The 17,588-nt window shown below is 35.7% G+C and overlaps 1 protein-coding gene across 1 annotated transcript in view; it reads left to right on the top strand.

Moving 5' to 3' along the window:
- The window catches only part of DPP6 (dipeptidyl peptidase like 6), a 975,800-nt gene that overhangs the window by 454,309 nt on the left and 503,903 nt on the right, over nucleotides 1-17,588 (top strand). Inside the window, 1 exon segment of the mRNA XM_021009613.2 lies at nucleotides 6,073-6,171. Within this exon segment, the coding sequence (XP_020865272.1) occupies nucleotides 6,073-6,171 (99 nt within the window).

Genomic DNA, 17,588 nt, shown 5'->3' with positions numbered 1-17,588 from the left:
CCCATATTACAAATGAGGAAACTGAGACTGGGAGAGGTTAAATGACTTGCTCAGCTAGTGAATGCCCAAGGTGGATTTTGATCCCAGTTATTCTTTTTTCTTTTTAAATGATATTTTGTTTTTCCTAATTACATGTAAAGACAATTTTAACATTCATTTTTAAAAATTTTTGAGTTCCAAATTCTCTTTCCTCTCTCCTCCTTCCTCCTCCCTGAGAGGGTAAGAAGTTTGATATAGGTTATACATGTACTATCATGCAAAACATATTTCTATATTATTCTCCCCAATTTTTTGTAAATCCAAATTTATGGCTTTATCCAGTACCCCATGCTACTGTTTGTTAATAGCATCCAGGACAACAGCACTTTCAGTTAGAAAAAAAATGCTTCATTAATTCAACAAACTTTAATTAAATGCATATAATGGGCAATGCATGGGGTTAAGTGCTAGGAAGATAAAAAGTTAAGTTAGACTATCATTTTAGTTAAGTAATTGTCAATATAGTAACGAAGGATGTTTCCCTCTCAGAACTCAACATATGACCATCTTATCTACTCTAATAGTGTGAGACTATGACTTTGATTCATAGGTTGGAAATTCATATTTCCAACCATAATACATATATACACACATACATATTGTGTGTGTGTGTCTGTGTGTAAAGTGTGAGAGAGATTAATTAAAAAACAAACAGCATATGGTAAGTGCATTAAAGGAATATGAAGTCCTATGAGATCTAATAACTGAAAAATCAGTTCCCACAAAAATTCATGGAGGAAATAATATCAAAGTCAGGTCTTTAAAGGATCTCAAGAGGTTATAGCTAGACTGTGGAGGGTCCTGAATGTCCTGACAATGCATCCTCAAGGGAAATAGCATTTATTCCATTGCTGTTATTGGGTGTGGAGGGGGGAGGGTAGTGTACATTCGTTTAAATCAAAATAATAGCTCCAATATACCCTTTTGTTTTTGTTATTGATTCTGAAATTCACTTGAAAATGTATACCTTCTGAAAAATCTAACTTTGCAATTGTCAAACAGAATGACATTAATTTTCCCAGACTCGTTATGAGCTGCCTGAAGCAAATATGATATAATCTTCTGCCCACACATATTCCATTCATTTATCTTAGACTCACAGGGTCAGATAGCCTGGCAGCATTTATTTAGTACTTTGTCCCTTCAAGGTGCATTTTGACTGTCATACTTGTTATGAAGAGAAGATTTTTGTAAGAAGAGACCTTATACCCCTAAGGCTCTGCCTTCTGGAAATGGGTTGCAAAGCTGAAATACTTTTAAGTATTAATTCAGTGATATCATTAAATGAGCCTTCATGTATTGATATTAATAAGTTGAATTAAATCAACAAGCATATTAAGCACCTTCTATGTGCCAGATACTGTGCTAAGCACTAGAGACAAAGAAAAACAAAACAAAACAATTGCAGCTCTAAAGGAGAACACAGACTAAGAAGGGAGACAACATGCTGACAACTATGTGCATCCAAGATATGTACAGAATGAATTGGAGGTATCTTAAAGGAAAGGCACTGGCATTAATAGAAATTGAGAAAGGCTACTTACAAAAGGTGGAATTTTAGCTGGGACTTGAGGAAAGCCAGAGAAGTCAGGAGGTGGAAACAAGGAAAGTCAAAATGCATGGAGTGGAGAGATGTTTTGCATAAGGAACAGCAAGGAAAGTATTGTCATTGGGTGGCAGAGAATGTACCAGGGATTGATCGGCAATGGTAAGGGAGAAGAAGACTGGAAAGGTAGGAAGAGGCCAAGTTATGAAGCACTTTGCATGCCAAACAGATGATACTATATTTCATCTGACTGTAATAGGGACCCACCAGAGTTCATTGAACAGAGGGAAGTGATGTGGTAATTCTCGCACCTTAGAAAAATCCATTTGAGATCTGAATGGAAGGTGAAGTTAAGTTGGGAAAAACCTGAGGGAAGGAGACCAACCAGAAAACTATTGCAATATTCCAGGTGTGAGATAAGGGGCCTGCACTAGGGTGGTAGCACTGATGTAGCATAAAATAGGGGTGTGTACAAGAGATGTTGCAAAAGTAAAATCGACAGGACTTGACAACAGATTGGATATGGGGGTAAGGAGAGTGAAATCAAGAATAACTCCTGCGTTTTAAGCTTGGGTGACTAGAAAGATGATAGTACTCTCAACTGTAATAGAGAAGTTGGGAAGAGAGCAGCATTTAGGAGGGAAAGTTGACTTCAGTTTGGGGCATGTTGAGTTTCAGATGACTATGGGACAGCTAGTCCAAGATAGCAAAAAGGTAGTTGTAGATGTGACACTTGAAATCCGTGAGAGAGATTAGGGTTAGATAAATCTGAGAGTCATCAACATAGAAATAATAATTCAATCCATGGAAACTGATGAGGTCAGGAAGTACAAAAGCTTTCAAAACTAGAAGAGAAGAGCACCCAAGACAGAACCTTAGGGTACACTCATAGTTAGTGGGAATGAATAATATGAAAGTCAGCAAAGGAGACTAAGAAATACTAGTCCAACAGGTAGCATAGAAAGAGAAGAGAGAGGGTTATGCAAACCTAGAGAGAAGAGTTTCAAGTAGAAGAGGATGATTAATATTGTCAGAGACTGTAGAGAGGTCAAGAAAGATGAAGATTGAGAAAAATCATAGGTAAGTTATTGTGAATAGCTTTGGAGTGAGCAGTTGAATACTGAGATCAGATCCAGACTGTAAAGAGTTAAAGAAAGGATTGAAAGGAAGTGGATTATAAACCACCTTCTTAAAGAGTTTAGCTACAAAAGTAAAGCAAGATACAGTATAATATTTCACAGTGATGCAAGGATCGAGTGAGGGTTTTCTGAGGATTGGGAAACTTGTTTGTAGGCATTGGGGAAGCAAACAGTAGACAAGAAAAAGCTGAAGATAAGTGAGAGTGGGAAGATGAAGGGACAATCTGCTGGAGAAGATGGTATGGAATGGGATTATTTGTGCCTGTTGAAGGGTTTGCCTTGGCAAGGAGAAGGACCACCATATGATTTCATGTGAGACAAGGAATAAGTTGAGAATGTTGGGGAAGGCGTCTGAGTGCTGTGAGATGAGGAAGGGGTGAGGAGAGGGTGTCCTTGGTGAGTGACCTCAATTTTTGCAATGAAATAAAGCAAAATTCTCAGTTAAAAGGTTGATGGATGGGGAGCCGTAGGATGTTTGAGGAGGATGAAAAGGTTTAGAAAAGCCACTGTGGTGTGTGGGGACAGTTACTCAGTTAGGAAGGTGTAAAAGTATTGTCTTGCTACACGGAGGCCCACTTGAGATCATGTAACATAAATTTGTAACTAGTCCAATGAGCAAGTTTAACACCTGGTGTTAACACAACATATCTCTCTGTAGTTAAACATCTAAGTGCTTCATGCAGAAATAGGTGCCAATACCTCTATTTTACCAATGGCTAAAGTGAGGCATTGAATTAAACAATTTTTGTAAAGTTACTTCGTTTTGAGGACATTTGTTTAAGTGTGGACTTACCTGTTAAAAATCTCAGGGCCAACTAGTACAGCTGAGATCAAATAGTTTGTAAACTTGTCCCATTCCTCCTAGAGCATCACTAAATGATGAAACTATTTCTCTTTCCATAAGTTTATTGGAAATACTTGGTTAGATGAGAAGGCAGATTGTCTCATAGGCTATTTTCTTTTTTCTCTCTCCTCTCTAGTTAAAAAGATGATGTCCAAAAAGAATTTGGATTTCTGGACCTCATGTCACTATATAGGAATGATAGGCACTTGACCAAGAATTTTTTTGGTTTTGTTTCCATCCAAACATGGGATACCATAATAATAAAGACTTCCTACTGAGGAAACTCCCTGTATCAATGCAGGATAGCATTTGTTCTTAAATTTATCAGCCTAGACAGTTGCACTGAATACTTAGAGATTAAGTGACCTGCCTAGGGTGACATAGTATGTTAGAGGCAAGTCTTGAAGTCTGGTCTCCCTGACTAAAGGGTTGACTATGTCCATTATACAGTGTTAACTCTCTTTGTCAAAAGTAGAGTGCACCTAAAGAGAGCTAATAAAAATATTTACCTGGAGTCTTTTAAAAAAAAGAATGGGAGGGACAAAACTGTGTGTGAGAGTTTATATATACGTAAACACACCAAGCTAGATTCAACAGAAAACATGGGAAAATAGCAGTAGAAATTTCTAGTAATTCATAATTCACAGGAGATAACTTCAGAGAAAATCAGTAGGAAATTTGTGTCTAGCTTAAGAGAGATCAGGTTTTGAAATTGAAATTCAAGAGTATTCCATAGAGAGTACAATTTGAAGTGAAAGGAGTGGAAGAGATAACCAAAGGAGAAAGGGCAACGAAATCTGGGAGTATTTGGTGTGCCTACATTTCATTTATTTTTAAAGCCCAGGGCTACAGATGATTATACACAAATGTATCAAAATATAGTTAATAAGCAAGGTGAACTAGAAATCCTAATGCAAAAAGGCAGGGGAAGCTTCTGGATCAAGTTCAACAAGAAGGAAATGGTTCTTCTGCAATGTCAACCTTGAAAAGAAGTAACTATTAGATCTTAGAATTCATAATAAGGTAGAGAGAAGAAAGGCTGGCATAGTCTTACATATACCCTAGATTTGGGAGTGGAGAAATTTTCAAAGGGTGTAGAGAAAGTACAGATAGGAAGAACATATGCTTTAAAATTTTTCAAGGGAAGAAAATGCAGGAAGGAGGGAAAATTATAAAGAATGAAATTCAAGTGATTGAAAGATATATTCTATGAGTAAAAAAGAAATGAGGTAGTTGTCCAAAAGAACTATGTGTATGTACTTAGAATTGACCAACTTAAACTTTCTTTTAACCATGTAGATAAAAAAGGAAAAGTAACTAAATATAAATGCTAAAGTATGTCACAGTCCTGTAAGAATTGTTGGCAGGAATGTCAAGTTCAGAATAAGCTGAGGTTGGGGATGAATGCCAAGTTCAAAAGAAAGAGTGTTTTTTAAAGCTATATTAATTAGAAGAGAATGATCAGTGAAGGGAAAAGCCTGCTGTTTGAGAAGGATAGTACAGTGCCAACGGACAGTGGAGAGAAGCAAAACAATTCAACTTGTATTTTGTTTTTAGCTTCTCAGAAAATGAAAATTATCTTTGGATTGGAAAAGCAAGATCAAAAAAGACTGATAACCTTACGTAAATTAAGTGGGAATAAAGCACCAAGTTGCCTTTGATAAGTCCATCACCATACACAAGTGAACTGTATCACACAGCACTTGAATAACTCTCAGATGTGTTTGCTGTTAGGACTATAGTCAGAAATAACTCAGTCAGCGTGGGAAAGGGTGAGGTATGTCTTGTGAACTTTCCAATTTAATATTTATATTTTCTTAGATGAAACTTTCCAATTTCCAATTTAATATTTATATCAGTGACTTTGATGAAAGCATAGATGACTGCTTATCAAATTTTTATCATTCAATTGAAACTACCCTCTCCAAAATTATTTGTGTACCACCTTCTCTGTAAAGGTTAATTTCCCAATCTAATTTCCTTTTCTCAGTCTTATCATTTGTGACCTCTCTGCAGCATTTAAGACTATTGACCACCCATTATTCTTGAATATTATCTCTTCTCAGGTTATTTGTGACACTGTTCCCTCTTGGCTCTTTTCCCACCTATCTGATCATTCTTTTCCAGTTTCCTTTAATATACAGGGTCACACATCACCAGGCTAGCCACAGGGTAATGAAGTTTTCAAGTATAATGGTAATGATAATAGTCCATTAGTACATAAAGGGGTCTATAACACACAGTGGTAAAAGAATAGGCAACAGTGGCAAAAATCACAAATCCTTGAAATATCAAAATTATATAGTTACCAACTCCTGTGTATTTGTCTCCATTAGATGACAAGGTTTTTGAGGGAAGACATTATGTCTTTTTTATTACAAGATATATCTCTGTAACTCTGGTCTTAGCTTGGTGCCTTCCACATAGTAGGCCCTGAATACATATTTGTTGAATTGCATAAAATTGAAACATTGAATTAAAAAGAATGGCTTCTTTTTTTCCAGCTGAAGATAACAGCCTATCACAAAAGAGAAAAGTAACAATTGAAGATCTATTCAGTCCAGACTTCAAAATTCATGATCCAGAGGCTAAATGGATAAGTGGTGAGTCCTATGTATATATGAGAACCCTCTACTCACAAAAATATGCATACCCTTGCTCCTTTTGCTTTCTCCTGTTGACTCTTTTTTTTCTTATATCCAGCTTGAAATTCTCTCCTCCTTTTGGTTGTAGAACTGGAGCTACTGAGCTCTGTGTCAATCATCCTGTTATCACGATGGGAATCTGTAAATCGCATAGCTCTGTGGGGTTTTTTAATGTGTGTTGCATCATGTTGCACTGACACAGCATTAACTTTATAAAAAAATAAATCTTCTGATTATATTTCTGCAATGTATCGCCTCACTGAGACATTATTTTTTTTGGGGGGGCAGAGGTGAAATGTTGCTAAGCAACAGTTATACTGCAGAAAACAGAGCTGGGCTTTTCCTTCTTTCCTTCTTTCCTCACAAGCCACACATTCTTTGTCCTGTATTCTGTACCTTTCTTCGCGCCACTCTCTACCGCATAAAGGTGCTAAAATAAGGGTTTTTTTAAAATGGCATAAGATGATAAAACAAGCTGCCCTGGAATATTGTCAAGATAACTAGAACCAGGTATGCCAAAGCATACTAATATTCACATTTCCCCATTGGGGTTTAATCTGATAAAATAAACATAGGGATGATGAAAATGATGGTATATGATAGACATTTAAATTTTATAAAGCTCCTTCTATGACTTAACCTCATTTGATCCTCACAGCAATCCTGTAAGGTAGGTACTACGAGCAACATTAGCCACATTTGACGCTTTCCTGTGACTTACAGAAGTTAAATGCTTTCCTTGTGGTAGAGATCAGATTGTAACCCTGGCTCCAAGACCAGGACACATCTTCCTCTTCCTCTTTTTCCTCCACTCAATGGATATCAGAAAGAAATAGTCTGGGGACACATCATTGTCCTACTAATGCTTTTTTTATATGAAATGTTCAATAGAATATTGCCCAGGTAGATCAAGTGATTGCTTTACGTAATTGAATAAAAGTATTGGGAAGCAAGCTCATTTTCTTCAAGCTAACAGAAAGCATAACTGGGACATCTTCAGCAGTACATAGGATGCCAGAGATGATATATACTTCATCCCATATGGTTTGAGATTCTGCTGGTAGGTCTCTAGAATTGAAAAACTTTACATTACAGAAGTTTGAGGGATCTGAGTGTTGAGTATGATTCTATCTATTAAAAAGGTTCTTCTTTTGTGGGTCAATGTTATGCCTTGGCAACTAGGGGCAGTAGTTTTGTCTGTGATTATGCTATAGTCCCAATATAGTTTTTCTGTTGAATCATATCATTATTACTGTCTAGAACAAGTTTAGAGTTACGTGTGAAAAAAGCTGATGGCAGGAATGTAATAGTGAACTTTATAGAGCTTCACTCATTCTCATGATCAGATAATAGAAAAGACCTTAGAAATCACGTATATCCAAGGTCCTCCTTTTAGACCCAAAAAGCTAGCATGTGTTGCCCAAAATCTCATAGCGAACAAGTAAAAGAGCCAGTATTTTAATCCAGATCCTCTTTTTGCTACCGCTTAATATTTTATTTAATTTTTAAATAGAATGTTCCTGAAAAAAAAAATCAATGATTCCTTTGAATTCAGTTTGACATAATGAACTTTAACACACATGAGATTATAGGGACTCTAGTCCTACATATCTTTCAGTGTAGAATTTTCCAAACTGTGGGGCATGCCCTAGCTTGGAAACCTGCACTCAAAACAGTGGCTAAAATTATTTTATATTTTAGAGTATATGCCTTACATGTGAGATTAGTGAGCTCTCCTTTGGCTTAGCTCTTGAGACGGGTGCTGGAAACAAGTTGTAGACTCTCCCTTTTCTCATCCTTCTTAGTTATAATGTTAGATTCTGACCTTATAATTAATTTACTTATTTCTGTAAAAATAGAAAGAAGTGAAATAGAAGGAAATAACATATATATTGTGTACCTATGTGTGTTATTTCCTTCTATTTATATATATATATATATATATATATATATATATATATGTAAATTTTTTCAGTGGTGGATAGAGTTAAGGGTAACAAATTAATTGGGTTTACCTCTTTGTTTGGAGGTAATTGGAAAAGCAATAAGGATTTCTCTCCAGTCTTCTTGAATTTCTAATAAGAAAGTCATTGAGCTCTCTTTGAAAAGTGTTTCCTTTCTGTCCACTTAAAGGACATGAGCTGTAGTTTAAAAATTGTGCCATTGTTGCATAAGTTGTGGCACTATAGTTCCTTCACATAATATTCAGGGAATTTATTTACTGATTTGTGTATCTTTTTCTTCATTCTCTCTATGGTACTATGTAGATACTCTTTGCCTCTTTCTTTGCTTATTCATTTATAGCACCCAAGTATATCCCTTTGGCCAAATGGCCCCTGTCTCACAGCTACATCTCTCCTGAGAGCCAGGAGATCATGTTTAAAATATCTCTGTATCCTTCCATCACTGCCACCACATTGGGGGCATTGAACCTACTACTTTTCTCAAACTCGTTACTTGTTGATTATGTAGTGAATGAATGGCTTAAATATATTCATAAGATATACTTGACACAGAATGTTGATATGACATTGATATGCAGTAAGATAAGATCAGTGTATGTGAGATATCTATATATCTTGCATTAATAAGTTTGGATTCTCCGTACTGAAAATGAAAGTATAAATAATTCAAAAAAGCATGTCAACAACAACTTATTTCCATTTAATTTTTTAATATATGGATATGGTGTTTAGGGCATTGGAAAGGCAGTTGATTTACCTTCCTAATTATATCATTCTTTGGCTAATATAATAGTCAAAGAAATTTGCTTTCATGTTCACATACCTACAGACAGTGGTAGGTGATGGGTCAGAAATATGCTAACTATTCAGAGGAATTCAGACCCAAACCATCCCCTGACCAGCTTTTGAATTTTTTTTAATTAACCAAGTAGATAATGCACATATGAATACCTATACTGCCTAACCAGCCTGTTATACAAAGACTTTCTTGATTTTTACCATTACAGTGAACACTGTTCATGGATGCCACCCATGGTTCTGTAGAAAAATAGTCTCTGTGTCTAAGGAGGCTCTTAGAAGGATTTTAATATACATTTCTTTGATGAAATAATCCACACAAAATGTGGTGTTGCAAAACAATAACTAGGTCACTAGAGTTCTCTGAAAACTAGCTACCATTTAAAGATTCCCTGAGGTTAGTTTTCTTTCTCCTTCCACTTTTCTTCTTATTAGTCCTATTCCTCTTCCTCTTGCTCTTTTCCTTCTCCTTTTATTACTTTAAAAATATATTTCATAATTTGATTAACATTTAGAAATTATGCTTTTTATTTTACTTTTTATTTTGGAGTTGAATATCAAAAAGTAAGCATTTCTATAAATAAAGAAGAATGCAAAAAGATATATATAGATAGATATAGATATATAGATATAAAACTGAGTCTGCATTTCACACTGCTTTGCTTTTGTAAAAATCATACTAAATTCCCTGTATTACTTTCAAAAATATCCTGCTTGTTTCGGCTTCCTTAACTTTATTCTCTCTCCTGTGCCTTAAAAAAAAAACCTCTCCAATGACCCTCCCTTTTTTGACTTCGCTATTGCTAATTGCCTTCCCAATTAAAAATAGAGGAGAGAAGGAAAACACTTATAACAAATAAATAGAGTCGACCATAAGAAATACACACAGTGGCCCTGTCCAATATTGCATATCTTTTTTTACACCTTAAACCCAACACCTCAAGGCCATCACCTCTCTATCAAAAGGTGGGTTATGAACCTCATCATAGGTCCACAGATACATGATTGGTGATTGTTTTTTATTAGTTTGTAAACCTTTCAGAGTTTTGTTTATTTGCAGTGTTATTATTATTGCATAAATCATTCTTCTGGTTCTCACTCTGACTCAGTTCAAACTTTTTTATTTTCTCTGAAATTATTTCATTATTTCTTATGGTGCATTAATATTCTATTACATACCAAAATTTGCTTAGCCATTTTCCAACTTATGGACACACCCATTAGATTCCTGTTACTTTCTTTTGTTCTCCTTTGAAGTCTTCTTTCAGGATCAGAAAGTTTATTTTCCTTGTGATTTTTCCCTCTCATTACTACCCTCTCTTTTAACCCCATCTCTCCTTGTTCTCATTTGATTCCTGATGAGTTTTAATGTGCTTCTATATCAAACTGTGTGTGTATGTGTGTGTGTTCAACTCTTCTTTATACATTTCAAATAAAAGTGAGGTTAACCTAATGTCTGTTCTCCTCACCCTAGCTTCCATTTGTATAAATGCAGAAAGAGACATTTATTCTTGGTCATGGACTGTATGTGAATTTGTTTTCTTGGCTATTCTTATTTGTTAGGGTTTTTTCCTCTGTTTTAATTGGAGGTGGGGGGAGGAGTATGTTGATCTTCTCATATATCCCAGTTATAAGAAATGTCAAGTTCTGTTCCCTGTTCCCTCTTTAAAAGTATATTCCTCTTGCCTTTCTTTATTTCCCCCTCTTAAAACCATCAGACCAAAACCAATCTATCACAGGTTCTCCATTGTTCTGCTTTAATTCCCCCATATCCTTTAAAGACAGTAGGGTTCTGGCAGGACACTTGTTTCTTCTCCCCATATTAGAATATTAGAACTACATCACCACAAGACCCCTTCCAATTGCTCAAATAAGTTTTTGTTTCTAGGTTGATCTTGCCTTTTGTGTTTGCATTTCAAAGTTCCTGCCCAGCTCCCATCTTTTCATCAGAAATTCTTGAAAACTCTCTATTCTATTAAAGATTTATACTTTTTCCCCTGTGGGATTGTACTCAACTTTGAATGTTGTCATTCTTGATTGAGGTGATTTAAGTAAAAGAAATATTGTATTTTTCCTCAGCTTCTTTTTCATAGGTCAGGGTATTCAGGAAAACATGCTATTGAATCATAGGATCATCAAATATTTTGGAGCTTTAAGTGATCTTAGAAGTCATCTATCTCAACTCCCTCATTTTAGAGATGAACCTTTAAAATTCCTCCAGTTGTTCATTTTCTTCCTTCTCAAATTACCTTTAATTTATTGCCTTGAAAATTTGCCTTAGTATCTTTGTATCCCCAGGACCTAGCATAGGCCCTTGTACCTGGTCTGTATTTTACTATTTGTTAAATTGAATTTAATGGAAGCTAAGTCGCAGAGTGGTTAAAAGACTAGCTATTTGGCTGAGGATAATTCTTGTAACATCTTTGAGCCCTAGCTTACCAATCTGTAAAATGAGAAATACTAATACTTTCACTACCTACTTCACAATATTATTATGAGGAAACTATTCCCAGGGGCATTATATAAATTTGAGTAGTAGTTGTCATTGAATGATGATATTGCTGCTGCTGCTGCTGCTGCTAATGTTGATGACTAAGGTCAATTAGTTAGTGGCAGAGCCAGGAGGAGATTTCATGGTTCTTGCCTACCAAGTTGTTGGTAGCCTACCATGTGATAAGGCATTAGAAAAGAATGCTACTGAAAAAGATGAATACCTTTCTGAAAATTCTTTGGGCTTTCTCTTTGTGAAGATATTTTAGAAATTCCAGCTTTTTTAGTGCTTTCAACTCTCCTATGACATTTTGATTCCCTCAGTTCAAAAAATGTAGGGAAAATGTCCAGGAGATAAAGAAAGCTGGTATAATTCCCCAATGAAAAAGAGACTTTTCTGTCTTTAGTGCACACCATCTACTAAAGTTAGGGAAAGGGTTTCAAATTAAGTATTGGATAGAATGGCCCAGAGCTAATAGATTTTATTTATTTGTCTGGTGAAAATATGCTGGGCTGTAATTGTATTTTGCATGTATTTAACTCTTCAGACTTAAATTATTTGTGTCTACTTTTTGGGATGATGACTAGAACAAATACCTTGAAAATTCTAGGATGTCTCATTGTACATGTCATTCAACTTTGAATATTAGTTAAAATACTGATTCATGCTGTTTGATGCAGGTAAAGTAAATGAATTGCCACTACCATAGATGAGAAGTATACCATGAGAATCACCTAAAAAGATGTATAGTCTTCCTAGAATTGGTCTTATGGTCTTATGACCTCCTGTGATTTCTTTCCATGTTTGATTTGATTTCATGTCTTTGCCTTGATCTATATACTGAGAACTTCTAAATGGAGTAAGAATTATAGAAATTATGCCTTGAAAGAATAATATTGAGCTATGTGTTTTTAATTTTTTTTTATTCTGAACTTAAGAAATATCCCCAAAATAAGCATTTCCATATGCAAAGTAGATTATAAAATGAGAATTTTATATGAAACAGTGAATCTCTAGTCTATACTACTTGGTGAAGTTTTTTTTAGTATATTATAAGTTTAGCCTTTTACTTTCAATGTTTTTGTTGTAGTCTGTGCTTCTTTCTGAACATTTGTTCTCTTCTAGAAGAATATTTCATTGACTCTCTTTTATATTTTCTTCTTTTTTGATATCACAATTGCTAACTTACTCTCTTTCACACACTTCTGCCCCCCTTAATTAAAAACAGAAAAAAGAAATCCCTAGTAACAAATAAATACGGTCAAGCAAAATGAATCCATACAGTAGCAATGGCCAAAAAATAAATGTATCTTTGTACTTTGAGTATATCACTTCTTTTTCATGCTTCTTCATAGTTCTTCTGGACACATGGATAGTCATTACTTTGATGACAATTTCTAACTTATTCAAAGCTATTTTTCTGTACAATGTCTTTGTCATATAGTAATTGTTCTCATGTTTCTGCTCAATTCACTGTCCATCAGCTCATACTGCCCACTTCTCTGAAATCATCTCTTTTCTCACATACAAGACAACAGTATTCTTTTATATTCATGTAGTGTAATTCGTTCAGCAATTCTGCAGTTGTGGGGAATTCCACATTTATATTCCAATTCTTTTCTTATCCTGTTTTTCCTCTTAAGCATCATTTCAGTATCAGGATGCTGATTTTGATTGTGGCTATTCCTTCCCAGTATTATCTCTCCTCTTAGCTCCAACTCTTTCTCATCTTTACCTGTTACCCTCTTGGTTTTGATGTATTTCCTATATCACTGAGAATTTTTTAATAAGATGGTGAAAGAACAGTGTTTCAAGAAAATTAATCTGGCAATTATGTGTTGGTTATATTAGAGTGGCAGCAACTAGAGTTAGGGAGATAATGAGGTTTTTGAACTGATTATTAAATCTAGGAGTGAAATGATGAAGATCTTGCCTAATTTGGTGATGCGGAAAAGCAAGGTGGAGGTAAGAGATGTTTTGAAGGACCAATTGACAGGATTTAATGGCTAATATGAAATACAGGCTCATGAATAGGAATACATCAAAGATAATGGCTATTCCAAGCCTGAATTACTGGGGGAAATAGTAGTAATTTTGAAATAACTGAAATAGGATAGAAAATTGTGACAGTGTTTTTAAATTTTGAATTTCAGGTGATGGCAGAAAACTCAAATGGAAATATTTTAGCAGGCATTTAGCAAAATAAAATTGAAATTCAGATGAGAAATCAGGACTAGTGATAAAGATTTGGGTGTGGTCATCTTGATCGTGCTTGAAGGCTTGTTAATGAGCTAACTTCATAAGGGAGAGATTGTAACTTTAGAGTAGAAGATTCCAGAATGGACCATAGAGTACAGGAATAGAAAAATGAGTCATGGAAGAAAACAAAAAAGGAATATTCAAAGAGGTAGAAAAATAACAAAAATCACATGGTCTTATAGAACCCAGAAAGGCAGGGAAAGGAACTATATCTTCTCCTTACCTCTCTCCCCAAATTTGTAACTTTTCCTTAAAAAAATAGTGGGTCTCCCTATCTTGCCCAAGCTGGAAGTGGAAGAACTACTGAAGGTCCTAAGCACAGGACCTTTGACCTACTGTACTAATGACTTGAACAAATTTCCCCCTCCTTAAGCAACCTGGTTCCCAGCTCAACCCTATCTCACTGCAGGAGTGTTCCACCATGTTTTTAAAAGCAAATTTTGCAAATTAAGACTATAATTTAACCAGTTCCCTTTGATTGGAAAATGCCCTACTATTGATAGTGTGTGTGCGTTCACACACACACACACACACACACACACACACACACAATTATTCTGCCCAACTGGAGTTAACTCTGCAGGAAATCATATGGGTAAATAGATGATGTTAGAATTTTCCCTGATCACATTCTAATTTTCTTGGAACATATTCTCATGTTAAAGTTGTTAGTGACTAAGGATGGGAGGAAGTTGTTTTTAGCAGAAAGAAGGGAACAGAACTCTATAGTTAGGCAGCTTTTAAGTTCCTTTTCCCTTATCATTTCCTCCTATGAAAAAGACAGGGAACAACTTGCTTGTATATGTCCTCTCTATAACAGTTGTTCTGCCAATGTCTTAAAACTATGAAAGCTGTCTAAATCCTAGATGAGATACAATTCTCAATAAACATGTTTTTGCAGATTTGCTTTTTGCTAGGAAATATTGAAATGCATATACCAGTGGTCCCCTTAGGAAAGAATTGATATTTGCTTTCACTTCTCCTTGACATCTCCCTCTCCCTCTCCCTCTCCCCTCTCCCTCTCCCTCCTCCCCCTTCCCCCCTCTCCCTCCCCCCCCCTCTCTCTCTCTCTCTCTCTCTCTCTCTCTCTCTCTTTCTCTCTCTCTCTCTCTCTCTCTCTCTCTCTCTCTCTCTCTCTCTCTCTCTCTCTCTCTCTCTCTCTCTCTCTCTCTCTCTCTCTCTCTCTCTCTCTCTCTCTCTCTCTCTCTCTCTCTCTCTCTCTCTCTCTCTCTCTCTCTCTCCTGATTCTGTCAAGCTGGAGCTTCCTTAAGGAAGTAACTCACAGGAGCCTGATCATGTTGACTCTTGGTCCTGACCAGTGAGGGCGTGGTCTCATTAGCCAGTGGTTGGAGTTCTCTCTTCATTGCTCCTGACATCCCATTCCAGTTTAGTTTCAGGGGTGAGCTAAAAGTGGGATTTTTTCTCATGGAGGGCACCAGAATCCCTAGACTATTTCCATTTGTTTACACTCATTTCCATTATAGCAAGCACTTGTTGGAGAAGAAAGGTTTGAATCTCTGAGACGTGGCACTGGAAAGACTGTAAAATTGGAGAAAATTGGTTCTTTTGAATGTAGAGAAATATCAGCTGCAGAGTGGAAACTGGGAAAGTGTATGTTTTAGCAAAATAAATTGGAGTCAGTGCATAGGGCTCAAAGCAAGTTGATTTCCACATTTGCTTTCTTTTCCTCCCTTTTGTTATTTTGAAAAAAGCAGATGGAATGGTATAAAAACTTGTGGGATTGGGTGGAGAAGAGACTGATTAAAATTTTTTTCCAAACTTGAGCTTTATTTTTTTTTTAATTTTTGAAAGGACACACAGCTTTTACCTTCATTCTAGGCTTGCTTCTTTTTCAGCAACTTGAGTTTATCTATCTGGACATCTTTGTATTGATATATAATCCTTTTTTTTCTTGTTTTTTTGTTTATTTTTAGCATATTTTTCTTTTTAAATTTTGATTTCCCAATTCTCTCCATCCCTGCCACACCCTCCACTACTCACTGAGAAGGCAAGCAATATGCTATCAATTATACTTGTGAAATCATGCAAATCATATTTCCATATTAGCCATATTTATTTCAAAAAGGAAGAAAAATACAGTGAGAAAATTATACTATAATTTGCACTCAGAGTTCATCAGTTCTCTCTCTGGAGGTGATAGCATGTTTTCATCATGAGTCCTTTGGAATTGTTTTGGATCATTGTATGGATCAGAGTAACCACATCTTTCACAGTTGATCATCATTACAACATTGCTGTTACTGTGCACAATGATCTCCCGGTTCTTCTCACTTCACTTTGTGGCAATTTGTGCAGGTCTTGCCATGTTTTTCTACTACTCCCCCCCCCCCATCATTTCCCACAGCATAATAGTATTCCATTACAATCATATTCTTCAGCTTGTTCAGCCATTCCCCAATTGATGAGTGTCCCCTTGATTTCCAATTCTTTTCCACCACAAAAGGTACTATATTTTTGTACACATGTGTCCTTTTCTTTTTCCTTTGATTTCTTTGGGATACATACCTACTCGTGATCAAAAGGTATGCACAGTTTTATGGCCCTTGGGGCATGGTTCCAAATTGTTCTCTATAATGGTTGGACCAGTTTACTCATCCACCAACAGTTTATTAGTTTACTTATTTTTTTTCCTCAGCACCTTTAGCATTTGTCATTTCTGATGAGTGTGAGGTGGTACTTCAGAGTTGTTGTAATTTGCCTTTGTATATTCAAATAGTGATATAGACATTTTTTCATATGGCTATAGATAATTGATTTCTTCTTCTGAAAGCCTATTTCAAGGGCAGCTAGGTGGTGCAGTAAAGAGAACACCAGTCTTATAGTCAAGAGAACCTCAGTTCAAATCCAGTCTCAGACACTTGACACTTATTAGCTGTGTGACCCTAGGCAAGTCACTAACCCTGATTGCCTCACTTAAAAAAAATCCGATTTAAAAAAAAAGAAATAAGAAGCTCTCTATGGCCACCTGAAAAAGTCTAAAATCATTAATAATCCAAGAAATATAAATTAAAACAACCCTTAGATATCACCTTAGTCTTGTCAAGCTGGTAAAGATTAGAAAAGCTAGGAAAACATTTTAGAGGGGACAGGAATGATAGACATATTTATTTCAATGTCTGTAGAACAATGAATTGGCTCAGTGATTCTCAAAAATAATTCAGAATGATGTTAGAAAAATCATTCAATTGTTTATGCTCTTTTACCAAGAAATCCTACTGCTAGAACAGGTTGTTGACAAGAATATAGTCATGTGTATAAGAATATTTGTAGCATCAATGTTTTCTTTTTTAAAAAAAATATTGACTTTTAGTTTTCAACATTCATTTTTATAAGATTTTGAGTTCTAATTTTTCTCCCTTCATCCCCTCCCCCTCCCCAAAACAGCATGCAATCTGTTATAGGCTATATGTGTACAATCATATTACACACATATTTCCACATTAGTCATGTTGTGAAAGAACAATCAGAACAAAAGGGAAAAAACACGAGAAAGAAGAAACAAAAAAAGAGAAAATAATATGCTTCAATCTGCATTCAGACTCCATAGTTCTTTATCTGGATGTGGGTAGCATTTTCCATCATGAGTCTTTTGGAATTGTTTTAGATCATTACAATGCTGAGAAAAGCCAAAGCTATCAAAGTCAGTCATTGCACAATGTTGCTGTTACTATGTACAATGTTTTCCTGTTGGTCGTTTCACTCAACATCAATTCACGCAAGTCTGTCCAGGTTTTTCTGAAATCTGCCAGGTCATCATTTCTTATGGAAAAATAACATCCCATTACATTCATGTACATGAACTTGTTCAGCCATTCCCCAGTTGATGGGCATCCCCTCAATTT

Source organism: Phascolarctos cinereus, unplaced genomic scaffold (assembly GCF_003287225.1).
Source record: "Phascolarctos cinereus isolate Bilbo 61053 unplaced genomic scaffold, phaCin_HiC Scaffold_1;HRSCAF=81, whole genome shotgun sequence".
Lineage (NCBI taxonomy): Eukaryota > Metazoa > Chordata > Mammalia > Diprotodontia > Phascolarctidae > Phascolarctos > Phascolarctos cinereus.
This window is presented reverse-complemented; position numbering and strand designations above follow the sequence as displayed.